Genomic DNA, 12,259 nt, shown 5'->3' on the forward strand with positions numbered 1-12,259 from the left:
CTTGACTACCTTTTTTGCTACATTGACCTTCTTTTTAAGCATTCATGAGCATAGACTGCTTTGTGACAAGGGGATATTTTCTTTTTATAGAAGTGGCTGGTAGCGATTCTGAAAGACAGACAAGACAGAAGGAGAAGCATCTTCATAATACTGCTTAGAGAGGAAAAACAAAGTTGAAGAGGACTACTTATTTCGGGGGGGTATAACCTGGAAGTCTCATAGCTTTTATCTCATTTTTACAGTGTCAGAGATGTTTCTTCCTATAATAATAGAGATATTAAGGCATACCAGCATGGAAAAAACATGATACTATTTTATCACTATTAAATTATTGTTATTTTATTGCATAAAAATACACATTTTCATGGTGTTGCAAAAGTATTTGCATATCAGAATGTGCATTTTTAAGCGATCAAAGCAAAGTAAAACTTTAAAAATGCCATTGCACTTAACTCTTGGTTTCCTCTTTTCTTATAACAAGTCCCTCCCAAAAATAGGTAAGAAAAAAGACAAAGTAGATGTGTCATAACGTGTGTCATTATACAAAGAGAATGTTTCAGAAGGTCTCAGAATAAAGGTAAATGGTCTGGCACTGCTTTTCTTTGCAACCATGAAATATGCCTTATGCTTTGCATCCTTAGTAGTATTAGCTGATAGGCATAAGTGCTGTGATTATGGTTACAAGAATATTCTACCAAAAGGAAAAGAAAACCTAATGACAAGCAAGTTGCTTGTGATTATTTTTGTTAAAGTAGAGGAATTGGAATTGTGTTTTTAATACGGTATTCCAGGCATCTGTACAGTTTTGGTACAGGATTTTAATTTCATATTGATTGACCAATATTAAGCTTTTTTTTTTTTTTTTTTTTTTTTTCCAACAACTCATAGATATTGAAGAAAGGATGTGGATTTAACACTCAAAAGTATGTTTTGGAGAAATTCTAAGATAATAGCAATCAGTTCAAATGAAAGCAAGAGAAAAAACAGTCCTTTCATTTTACCAAAAGTACAACCTGGCAAATGCACGCATGCACATGAATCCTCTTTATTTCAAATCTGGAAGATGAAAATCTCTTTTTGGCCTGTGTTGGGGATGTTTGCCATCAAATCACTGTCCTACTGCAGTGTAACATAAACAGACACTTATTTACTCTGACTGTATCCAACCACTTGCGGCTATGGTCTGACGGAACATAGAAATGGTACTTTGAAGGGCAAAGCATCATCCAGAAAAGACTGATATCTGTTAAAATTAATCATTTAATATGTTTTCTTTTATCTTCCTTGTACAATAAATACAAAAACTAAGAATTTAGTAGAGGGTAGTCAAAAAGTCTGGATGCAATTTTTAATATGATTTTAATTGTCCATATTATCTCAAGGTATACTGTTATCTATTGAGAAAAATGCTATCGCCACTGACTTGAATATTTATGAATGTATCTTTGTGTCACTATCTGCTTCAATTTTCGGGATTTTTTTTTTCCATTCTCTTCAGGAACATTTAGCTTGAAAAAAAAAAAAAAGGTCATTCTCTGAGATCCTTCCATTGTCTATTTAATTGTGCAATATATTTACAGAGTTCAAGAAAAAAAAAAAAGTTATATGGAAATCCAATCTTTACATTTGACTTACTAACTTACAGACAGAAAAAGTCAGGATGAGATGAATGACCACTTCTAGTATAATTAGAGGCACACCAAAGCAACCCACTCCAAATGATGTTATGCTCAGGATCTTGATAGAAATGAATAGTTCACATGATCAGACCTTGTGAAATGGCATCTTCATGCCTAGAAATGCTACATCCCAACACAATCACTAAAATAAGTTTTGATTTAAAAGCATAGAGGTTTCGTGGTTAGATAATGTGTATAAAGCTAGGGAGGTCTGCAGTTTCCTTGAGGTAAGAGTAGCTTAATTTGAGGCAAAATGTACACAGGTCATCCTCATGTGGTTATTTAATTATTATTTATTTATTTATGTATTTATTAATGATAGTAAGCAATACACAAAAAGTACTGGCAAGCCAATCCTCAGGTGACTTGGTTGCCCCATAATACAGAAATATGAGCAACAGTCATGAGAATATGCCTCAGGCCTATGCATGTATTATGTTATTGAAACCTACTTCAGAAAATTTGAATATTACTACGATATGCTGCATCATAGTAATGAAACTGGTTAAAGGCTCATGGATAAGCAGCACAGCATTAAAACTTTTAACATGAGAAGCAAAACAGAGAGGGGTGCCATGGGGCTAAGTGTTGGTAGGTGTATGCTAATCTAATGAAACATAACCTGAGGTTCAATTTCCTAATCTTCAACAGAACAAAAACATAAATGCTTGCCTTAATTGTCTTGAATAATGGGCATTTTGGAATAGTTATGTTTTTGGTGCTGATAATTTTTGTTCTGGGTCTGCTTTGAACTCTGTTATGTTTGTGACAGAATAAATATGTCAAAACAGTGGGATAATGTCCAACTATCCCCATGCAAAGTTCTGATTTTGATAAACAGATACTCTCCTTGGAAAATTTCTGGTGAAAATTTTGTCAGAAGATTCAGTTCTAATTTCACAGTTTTTCTTCCTGGTTTCATTCTGAATCAGATATGAGAAGTAGTCAGAAAAACAAGAATCACTGTTCCAAAAGCGTACTGTGATTTTATTTGTTTTAATTTTTTTAACAGAAAAAAATGCCAGTAAAGAAGTAGCAAAATATGTTTCTTTAGTGCCTGATTTTGGATCATTAGTGTTTTAATTTATATTTCCTCAAGAATTAATTTAGCTCTCTCTTGGCATCTCATATCTGAGATACCTATGTAGCAAACCTTTTTGAATTTTACAAAGCTTATATCTAATACTTCTTAAATTATGAAATTTGCTAATCCTGAAGCAAAGAGGATCATATTTTGAATTGGTTACATCTGTTGACTGCAGTGTCAGTTCAAGATCTAAAAAAACCCTCAGTGTTTCTGACTTACATCTTTGGGAAAGGAAAGGAAAGGAAAGGAAAGGAAAAGTGTTTCTTTATTGTTTCTTTACTAGTACATATTCAGATTTCGTTTCACAGATTTGCTAAATGGCAAACCCTATGAAAATTTCTGTTTTGTTTTTGAAACAGTAGTATGGCTTATGGACAGAAGTACAATATCTTTCTCTTTAAACTAGTCTCAACCTTATAGATCAGTCACTTTTCTGCAGCTGAAGTGACTGAATTGTTAGTTCTCAAACCAACCACAGGGGAAGGTGGAGCTGTGTTTAACAAGTGTGTTATTTACAGTTGTCAAGCTATTGCAATGTTATTACTAATGTTCATATAGGTGGCAGGTATATTCTTGTTCTGTCCCAAAACTCCCTAGGGACCCACCTAGGCTGGCTAGTTGCTGCAAGTTGAGCTTTTAAGAACACAGACTTAGTCACCAAAACACATACTATTTCATCCAGCGTTATAATTTTCCAAGCAAGCTGCACAGTAACTGCTAACACTATTTTCTGGCCATAACACACAAAGGTTGGGCTGGCACACAAAACCAATTGGACCAAGGACTGTTGTAGTATTTGGTAAAACATTAGAAAGAAAAACAGTAATGAGTTGTGCTGTTAGACTTCTAGTCTCAAAGATGGTATATTGCAATGGCTATATGCCAGCTAGTGTCAGTATAAGGTCATGTCTGAAATTAACAATTGGTATGTCAGAGTTATAGTAACGATCTTTTTTTATTATTATTATTTTTCCTTTCCCTCTCACTCACATGTTGAAATATATATTTTATATATATATATATATATATATATATATAAAATAATTTTGGTTGAGAATTCGCCTGAACCCTTAGAGTTCATTTAGGACAGAATAGATTTGCTTTTTTTTTTCCCTTAAAAAAAAAAAAAGTACTGTGTCAGTAATGTTCCAAATATCAGATACATACTGTTAGCTCAGTCACACAGTCACACTGCCTCCACTCTAAGAGGCAAGAGATCCCAACCTTCTATCTAATTTTTGTGGCTTATTAAAGATTTCCAATCTGGTCTAACATGGTGTTTTCAGCTGTATGTATACTGGTCTCCACAATATAAATAAGATGTTAGGGTACTTGAAAGAATCTTGGGGGGGGGGGGGGGGGGAGTAAGTGTCAACAAAGCTGGTAAAAGGGCTGGAAGACATGTCCTGTGAGGAGAAGCTGAGGACACTTGGCTTGTCCAGTCTCAAGAAGAGAAAGCTGAGAGGTGACATCATGGCTCTCTGTAACTTCCTAAGGAGGGAAAGTGGAGATGGAGGTGCCATTCTCTGCTCCCAAGTAACTGATGACAGGACTTGCAGAAATAGCAGAAAGCTGTGCCAGAGAGGTTCAGACTAGATACTAGGAAACATTCCTCTACTGTGAGGGTGGTCAAACACTGGAACAGGCTTTCTAACGAGGTGGTTGATGCACCATGCATGCCAGTGTTCAAGAATCATTTGCATAATGCCCTCATTTATAAGCTTTAACATTTGATTAGCCTTAAAACAATCAGGCAATTGAACTTGATGATCTTTGAAGGTCTCTTCTAACCAAACCATTCTATTCCATTCTATTCTATTCTGTTCTGTTCTATCTTGCTATGCTATGCTATGCTATGCTATGCCACACCATGCCATGCCATGCCATGCCATGCCATGCTATGCCATGCTATGCCACGCTATGCCATGCCATGCCATGCCATGCCATGCCATGCTATGCTATGCTATGCTATCCTATCCTATCCTATCCTATCCTATCCTATCCTATCCTATCCAGTCCTGCTCTGTATCTGCAATTAGAGCAAATGGTCTTTAAATCAAATCTGCTGAAGGGAGTTATTCAGAATATCAGCCAAATAGAACAGGCTAAACAAGGCTGAGTGCCAGGTCCTGCACTTTGGATGCAACAACCCCAGGCGATGCTACAGGCTGGGGGAAGAGTGGCTGGAAAGCTGCCAGTCAGAAAGGGATCTGGGGATACTGGTGGATAGCCATCTGAATATGAGTCATCAGTGTGCTCACTCAGAAGGCCAGCAGCATCCTAGCTTGTATCAGAAATACTGTGGCCAGCAGGACCAGGGAGGTAGGTGATTGTCCCCCTGTACTTGGCCCTGATGAGGACACACCTGGAGCCCTCAATATAAGAAGGACATGGACCTATTTGAATGAGTCCAGAGGAGGGCCACAAGCGTGATCAAGGGGCTGGAACACCTCTCCTATGAAGACAGGCTGAGGGAGCTGGGCTTGCTGGGGTTGCTCAGCCTAAAGAAGAGAAGGCTCTGGTGAGACCTTATAGTGGCTTTCCAATACCTAAAGGGGGCCTACAGGAAAGCTGGGGAGGGACTCTTCATCAAAGTGTGTAGTGCTAGGACTAGAGGTTATGATTTTAAAATGAAAGAGGGTAGATTTAGAGTAGAGGTTAGGAGGAAATTCTTCACTCAGAGCGTGGTGAGGTACTACTGAAACAGGTTGCCCAGAGAAGCTGTGGATGACCCCATCCCTGGAGGTGTTCAAGGCCAGGCTGCATGGGGTTTTGGGCAATCCAGTCTGGTGGAAAGTGTCCCTGCCCATGGCAGGGTGACTGAAATTAGATGAACTTTAAGGTCCTTTCCAACTCAAACTATTCTGTAATTCTGTAATTCTGTAATTCTGCGACAGTTTGTCATCTTTTTCTCAGGCTATGCTTCTAATTACGTAAAAAAAATTGGCAGATAATTAATATAACCCAACACCTTCATTATAATGATGGCACATTCCTTTTAATAATTTTCTAACCATTTGGTGTGTGTGTGAATATATGCAGATTAAAGATGATAAAATTACCTGTTCTGCTTTGACTTTTAGCAGCAGGAGATGCAAAATTCCTCTTCTTCTTCCAGAACCAGGATAGTAATGAAAGTGGGATACTTTCTTCAGAATATGAGTGCTGATCTAAACAAAAGTGTAAAAAAAAAAAAAAAAGTCCAAGCAACAAACACAAATGCAAAACAGGAAAAGAAAAAAAATCACATATTCTGAAACAGTCATTTTTACTCCAGTGATTAGTGGTGCTTTTCTTTTATATCTTGAACTAGTTTTAATATAATGTCTCAGTATTCAGTCTGCAGTTCAGGATGTGTTACGCAGACTAACTACATTGACTGCATTAATTAATTAAACTCATTTCAAATTAAAATAAATATAAATAAAATACAATAGAAATTCTTAGGAAATTCTTAGGACATTAAAAAGTAAAAGTAAAATACATGGATGTATAGGCTTGCTTCTCCAGAGGTTCCCTGCAGAGCAACTTCTAATGAATCTTTTTATTATAATTCTAATCGTGCTATTGATGTTGTGTTCTGTATCACATGAGATACCCGGAAACAGCTAAAGTAACCATGTACTTTCAAAGTCAGAGGCAGTTCTCCTTTGTTTCAGGTGACATTCAGAGTCAATCCAGACCAGGGCTCTGAGTCCTTGTAAATCATCAAATATGCCATTCATTTAAATCGCAAGTTATGAAAGTGTGTTATACATCTTAGAACTGCTGGACCACAAGACACATCTTATCCTACTGAGAGGTGATCCTGACATCAGAGAAAGGATGATGCAAAGGGGTGGAAAAGTCAACCAGGAATATACGATATCTGTCCTTCCCTCTGAAAATGCAATATTTAAATCAACAATGTACAGAGTGAAATAGTTTGGTATCTTACTATTTGATCATAATAAACCCCACTCAGATTAATTTCTCTGCGCAATAAATGCAGTAGGATATGGCAGAAAAAGAAGACAGAAAAGAAATGATACTTATTGTATTTCTCATGTGTTTCATTGCATGACACTTCATATATGTCAAAATATAGAATGTTGTGATTTTCATCGAGAAAGTGAATTTGTGAAGTGACATTCACAGTAATTTCTGAAATCTGTGATTTTCGAGGAGCAGAAATCTGAGGAACAGCCCCACCCCTGTGTTGTCTGTAATACCTCTAATTTTACCCATTCATTTTTAAGAAAGTAGCAGTAAACTTCTCATAAAATAAAGAAAAACAAACAAACAAACAAAAAAGTTGGCTGCACTGGCAGAAGTGTATATAAATTACATAAAGCAAATATTGTTTTAATAACTTAGTGTAGAGGGCCTGTCAGAGTAAGATTCTTGCATGTTTCTTGCTACAGGACTGTTTCACAGATGCTCAGGCTCTCTGCTATTCAATGTAATCTATAAAGCAGGCACATACGTTAGGCTTTCTGATAAGTACATCAAAAAGTTGAACGGAGCCTGTCCCAACCTCTGTACAAGACGAGGAAGGGCAGAGAGAGAGAACTTTCAGCACTGACAGCAATATCTTTTAAATGAGGCTTAATCGAAGAACCACAGCAAAAGAAAAAGATTGCTCCTTTGACTTGGGCAGAAATACAGTTTCCACCTCTAATAACTGGAAAATAAGGTATGAAACCTGATGCGGGTACAGAATAACAGGTCTCACTACGCCCAGAACAAATGGGCATGGATAATCAAGACCACATTGTTTCTCTTTGTTGCTTACAATGAAGCAGAAATTGTCATTTTTATTGCAGCTGCTGGTCACTCCTACAAGCAGTCAAGCACCAGAATGTAGTTGCAATAGTCAGCATAGGTGGGTGGTTGGAAAAGGGCCATTTGGGGACTCTTCTCTTGATTATGGATGGAATAGTGGCTGCTTCTCATATTTACCTATGGAGTGGGCGGTTTTACAAACTAGTATGGTCCTTCTTTCTCACTGAGCGCTGCAACATATAGATATCAGCTTGTTCTACAGAATTAAAACCTGCAGTTATAACAATGACTCCAGTTACTTTGTGATTATATAAATTCATCTTTGGTATTGCTAAACTGAAGATTCATGTACCAATAGGTTTTCATTCCATGGGAGGGATCTCTCTTATAATCCCATCTCATCCCCTGAAAGTAAATTGAAAAGGAACTTCTGATAGTATTTTACAGGTTTGTTTACATTGTTATAAGCTACTACCCAGATTTTTCCAGACAAAAATGCATTATGCAAACTTCTGCTTATCCATTCTGGTCAAACCACATATTTTTCTCTGTCATTCTCAGGTTACACTGCCTTAAGCAACAGCCTTGCCCAATGGCATTGCCTAACAGAGCTGACAATCAGTGGTGTTTAACTTGTTATTATCAGAGTTTATGGTGTGAGAGAAGGGTACAGATAAATTGTTAATAAACAAATGATAAAATTATTGAATTATCCTATAAAAGTAAATTGGCATAAAGAAGAGGATACAGAGAAGTTAGCAACCAATAATTTGCCAGTTTTGAACAAAGCTATCATATGGCTTTTTTTTTTTTTTTTTTTGTCACTTGCCAATGTTACGGTTATTTTCCTCTTGAAAATCAAAGTGAAGGAATATATTTCTGACTGTATGCCACAGAGTTACTGGAGTAAATCTAAGAATCTAGATTTCCTTACAAATAACATACATTTCTATGTTTATTTATAGACATTCATATTTATTCCACTCATATTGGTTAGATGTGATATTTCCATGTACTTCCAGTTTTTGCTCACTTATTAGTCATCTTCCTGAGAATACAAGCAAATCCCAATGGCTGACTAATGAATGGAGTGTTCTTCATCTTTGAATCACGGCAATCTGCCTTTAATTTTAATTTTATTAATGCATTTGGATTGCCTAATGCTTGAGAAGTGTATTTTATATCTGAGAACAAAATATTTTTACTAATATAGGTGGGAAAGGTTCAACTATGTTCTTTACTATTACATAAGAACAGACTGTTCCATCATGACTTATGGACAAGATCTTCAAGTTACACAGAAAAAGCCACAAATCTTCCTCCTCTTTCCCTCACCCAGTTTTTCATCAGCCTGTTCCCTAAGGTGGGGCAAGGCAAACAGTCCTGCTTTCTTTATAGGCATAGCTGTTCATATATTCTTTAATTACACACCCTTGAAAAGAACTCACACCATCTTGCCTTCTGTTTTCACTTTTTTATACCCATAAACAAATCTGCAATACAAGTCCCAAATTAAAACTGACAGTTGTTGCTGGACATTTTAATTTTTGAGGCTCAACCTTAGTTACCTGGTAACCCCAGAATATGGTCACTTCAGAGTACACATCAAAAAACTAAACGCCCAAAGTTAACTAACCAGTTTGAACACTCACATTACTATTTTTATATGAGATATTTCATTAAAAAAAAAGCTGTGATTCAATGCCAGTGGTGCTATTTAATGACAATTTTAACGTCATGATGAAGATACATATAATCTCCAAAAAATCTAGCAGAAACAACACAAGAATCGAAAAAGTGTATATTGACTTTTTTGTTCTTTTGTTGTCATGTTCTTCTTTGAGACAAAATCCTCAGCTACAATTATTTGCTTTGCTTTCTTTTTTTCTTTTTTTTTTTTTTTTTTTTTTCCAGCAAACATGGAATTATTATTTCAGGGGAGAAATAAGCAGCAGGAAGAGAAGTTGAGCAAATGTAAAAAGAAAATACTCTTAAATAAGATGCATTATAGAAAATAAAGTAGGACTAACTATACTTAAACCACTTCTCTAATCTTGTATTAAATCTCGTTTTAGTTAGTATGTTTTTCACTCCCTGTCCAGCTGAAAGTCCTTTCACTTAGAATTAAGTTCATTGCTTCTTGTCCTACAAACAAACTGAAGAATTTTGATTTCTTAACAAAGTTTTCTGAGCAAGAACTTAATGGCTTTTTTTATTGTTAGGACTACCAAACCCATTTTTCAGTCTTCATAAGAAGCCACTGTTGCTAGCCCTGCCCTTTAATCAGTCCCTTCTACAGTATTTTCTGTTCATTTTCTAGCGTTGTGTTTCTTAAAACAATATGCCTAAACAGAGACATAGTACATAACCATGAGGACACGTAGTCACTTGTAGTGGCTGAAATAATACTCAAGGACTTGTTGAGATGTGAAAATTAAATCTTCTTTTTTTTTTTTTTTTTCTAAAAATTCAAAAAATATTTGTAGACTCCAGAGCAGCCTTACATAGGAGACTGTCAATTATTTTACTTCATTAAACTTTATGAAGACAAGTACACAACATTCCAACTAGTCACTAGCATTAGAACATATGTATTCCTAGTTTAGAGAGACAGATTTTAAAAAAAATAAATTAGGTTTATTCAAAACTATATTCATCCACATATCACATATGGATATATATCCACAAGAACAGTAGATGATACTTGTGGCTATCTTCACAACAATGGGTTCTTTACTTTCTTCTATTTACAGCTAAGAAGGTCAGCCTGTTCACACTGTTTGTTTAGTAAAAAAAGGATGCCTGGCTCCCCCCTTCTACTTTCATAAATTGTGTGCCATAGTATAACTTTTTTTTTTTTTTTAAACGGAATAAGCATTATCTCCTAAAAAAAAAATTACCTTCATCCATTGTAATTCGTCTGTTTCTCAGAGCCAATATTTCCACAGAGGAGAGAGTTAACATCTGGTATTTTCTGTCAGCCTCCCACACTATGTGCATAAATATTTAATCTATTAAAATGTAAGAGCTTCACTAGGCAACAAGATACCTGAAGAAAGCAAAATGTGAGATATGGATCAGGTTTCTTCTCACTGTTTCCTGTGGCTAAATTCAGCATTAATAGGAGAGCAAAACTTCCTAGATGAAACTCAAAGTTGTACAAAACTTAACTATCACTGAAAAAATATAAAGATGCATGTTATATACCTGAAAGCAGAAGTAATCATAAGATTAGAAGTGTTTTGTTACTCTACAAATGTGACATTTCCTTGTGTCAGTAGGGAAAAAAAGAAAAAAAAAAAAGAAAAAAAAAAGTGAAATATTGCTCTTGCTACATTTCCAGTAGTGATGAAACATGTAAAGGTACAAGGGTTGTTTCATGCAATTTCAGCCCTAATTTCACATAAACAGGGTTATTAAATGCTTACAGATGCAACAGTTATTACATCAGAACCAAGTTTACCCCGCTCTGGAGAATTGCTTCATAGAAGTATATTGCCCTCTCCCCTCTCTTCTAATTAAAGGTAAAACATGTTGATCATTGCTAATACTATTGTGCTGAGAAGTGCCTCAGCTAACGAAGCTGGCAGGTTATTTTGAACAATAGGTCAAATGTGCTATTCTCTTGGAATAACCCAGGCACACAATTTATGATATGTTCTTATATCAATTTTTGCATTGTAGTAATAGAAACAGCTGCAGGAACTGGTAGAAGAAAATACTACTCAGCAGTTGCAAAAGCAAATACACAATAAACTGATTGCAGACTGCTCTGATCCAGCTTAGTCAGGTGAGACTAAGGATTTTTACTTTGCTGCTATTGTCCTGTACCCCACCCTTATGTCAAAAAGGATAAAAATGGGAGCTTGCCTTTAGGCTGTAGTCTAAAAGGGGTGTGTGGAGAGTGTTTAATGTCATAAACTCAACAAGCAGTTTCATTTTTTTAATTATTTTTTTGAGGCAGTTTTGTTATGAATCTTCTTCTAAATAATCCAAAATGAATTAATTGACTATAATTTACTAGTTACTCTGGAGTTCTATTTTGAATATATGGCTGGCATGTGAGGAATAAAACACTATATGGGACCTAAGTAACAAGCTTCTTTGGAAGAGTCCTTTCTTTATATAAAATGAACTTTTTTTTCTCTTTTATTTTTTCTTTTTATGAAAACAAAAAGAGAATGGTGCCTTTTCTAATGCCGCCCCCCCCCCCCCCCCCCCCCAGCCCCCGGCCTCTTGCTGAAAGAGGTGGGGGGGAGAAAAAAGAGAGGAAAAGACGAAAAGACACAAGGAAATTAACCTTCTGAACAATTGAAACTGTCTGACTTTCCAAAATTGTAACCTCATAAAAAATATGAACTTGTTTTTGCCATATCACATTTTCAGAAACTGCTGAACAGAAAAAGATTTAACTCCAAGAATATTTAACCATGTTATGTTAGGTTTCAACTTAAATTATTCAATACTCATTATAATGTTTCTTTCTTATTTTTTTTCAGGGAGTATGATAGCCTCAGTCCTGAACTAGGTTTTGACTCTCCTAGCTATTAAACAAACACAATAAAACAGATCAGTTGGGCCACAGATATCTTAACGCCTTTCACACGCCTATTTCTCATGAATAATTATGACTTGCACTGTGTCATCCATTGTGTTCTATGTGGTATTTCTTCCCAAGCAACCCCCTCTAGAGTAAAACTGAAACATGAAAACAGATGAAACAGATGAT

At 35.8% G+C, this 12,259-nt stretch overlaps 1 protein-coding gene across 3 annotated transcripts in view; it reads right to left on the reverse strand.

Moving 5' to 3' along the window:
- Nucleotides 1-11,642, reverse strand: part of LOC310889307 (uncharacterized protein) — a 40,618-nt gene extending 28,976 nt beyond the window's left edge. For 2 of the 3 annotated variants that reach the window (XM_083816566.1, XM_083816565.1), the window contains exons 1-2: nt 10,431-11,638; nt 5,829-5,936 (exon numbers count right to left, since the gene is read on the reverse strand). In XM_083816566.1, coding sequence (XP_083672692.1) covers nt 5,829-5,936; nt 10,431-10,530 — 208 coding nt within the window. In that variant the 5' untranslated portion in view covers nt 10,531-11,638. Of the gene's footprint in view, nt 1-5,828; nt 5,937-10,430 lie in introns of all 3 variants that reach the window. The other variant, XM_083816567.1, reaches the window with a different exon arrangement.
- Between the last annotated feature and the right edge of the window lie 617 nt (nt 11,643-12,259).

The sequence above is a fragment of the Anser anser genome (assembly GCF_964211835.1).
Source record: "Anser anser genome assembly, chromosome: Z".
Lineage (NCBI taxonomy): Eukaryota > Metazoa > Chordata > Aves > Anseriformes > Anatidae > Anser > Anser anser.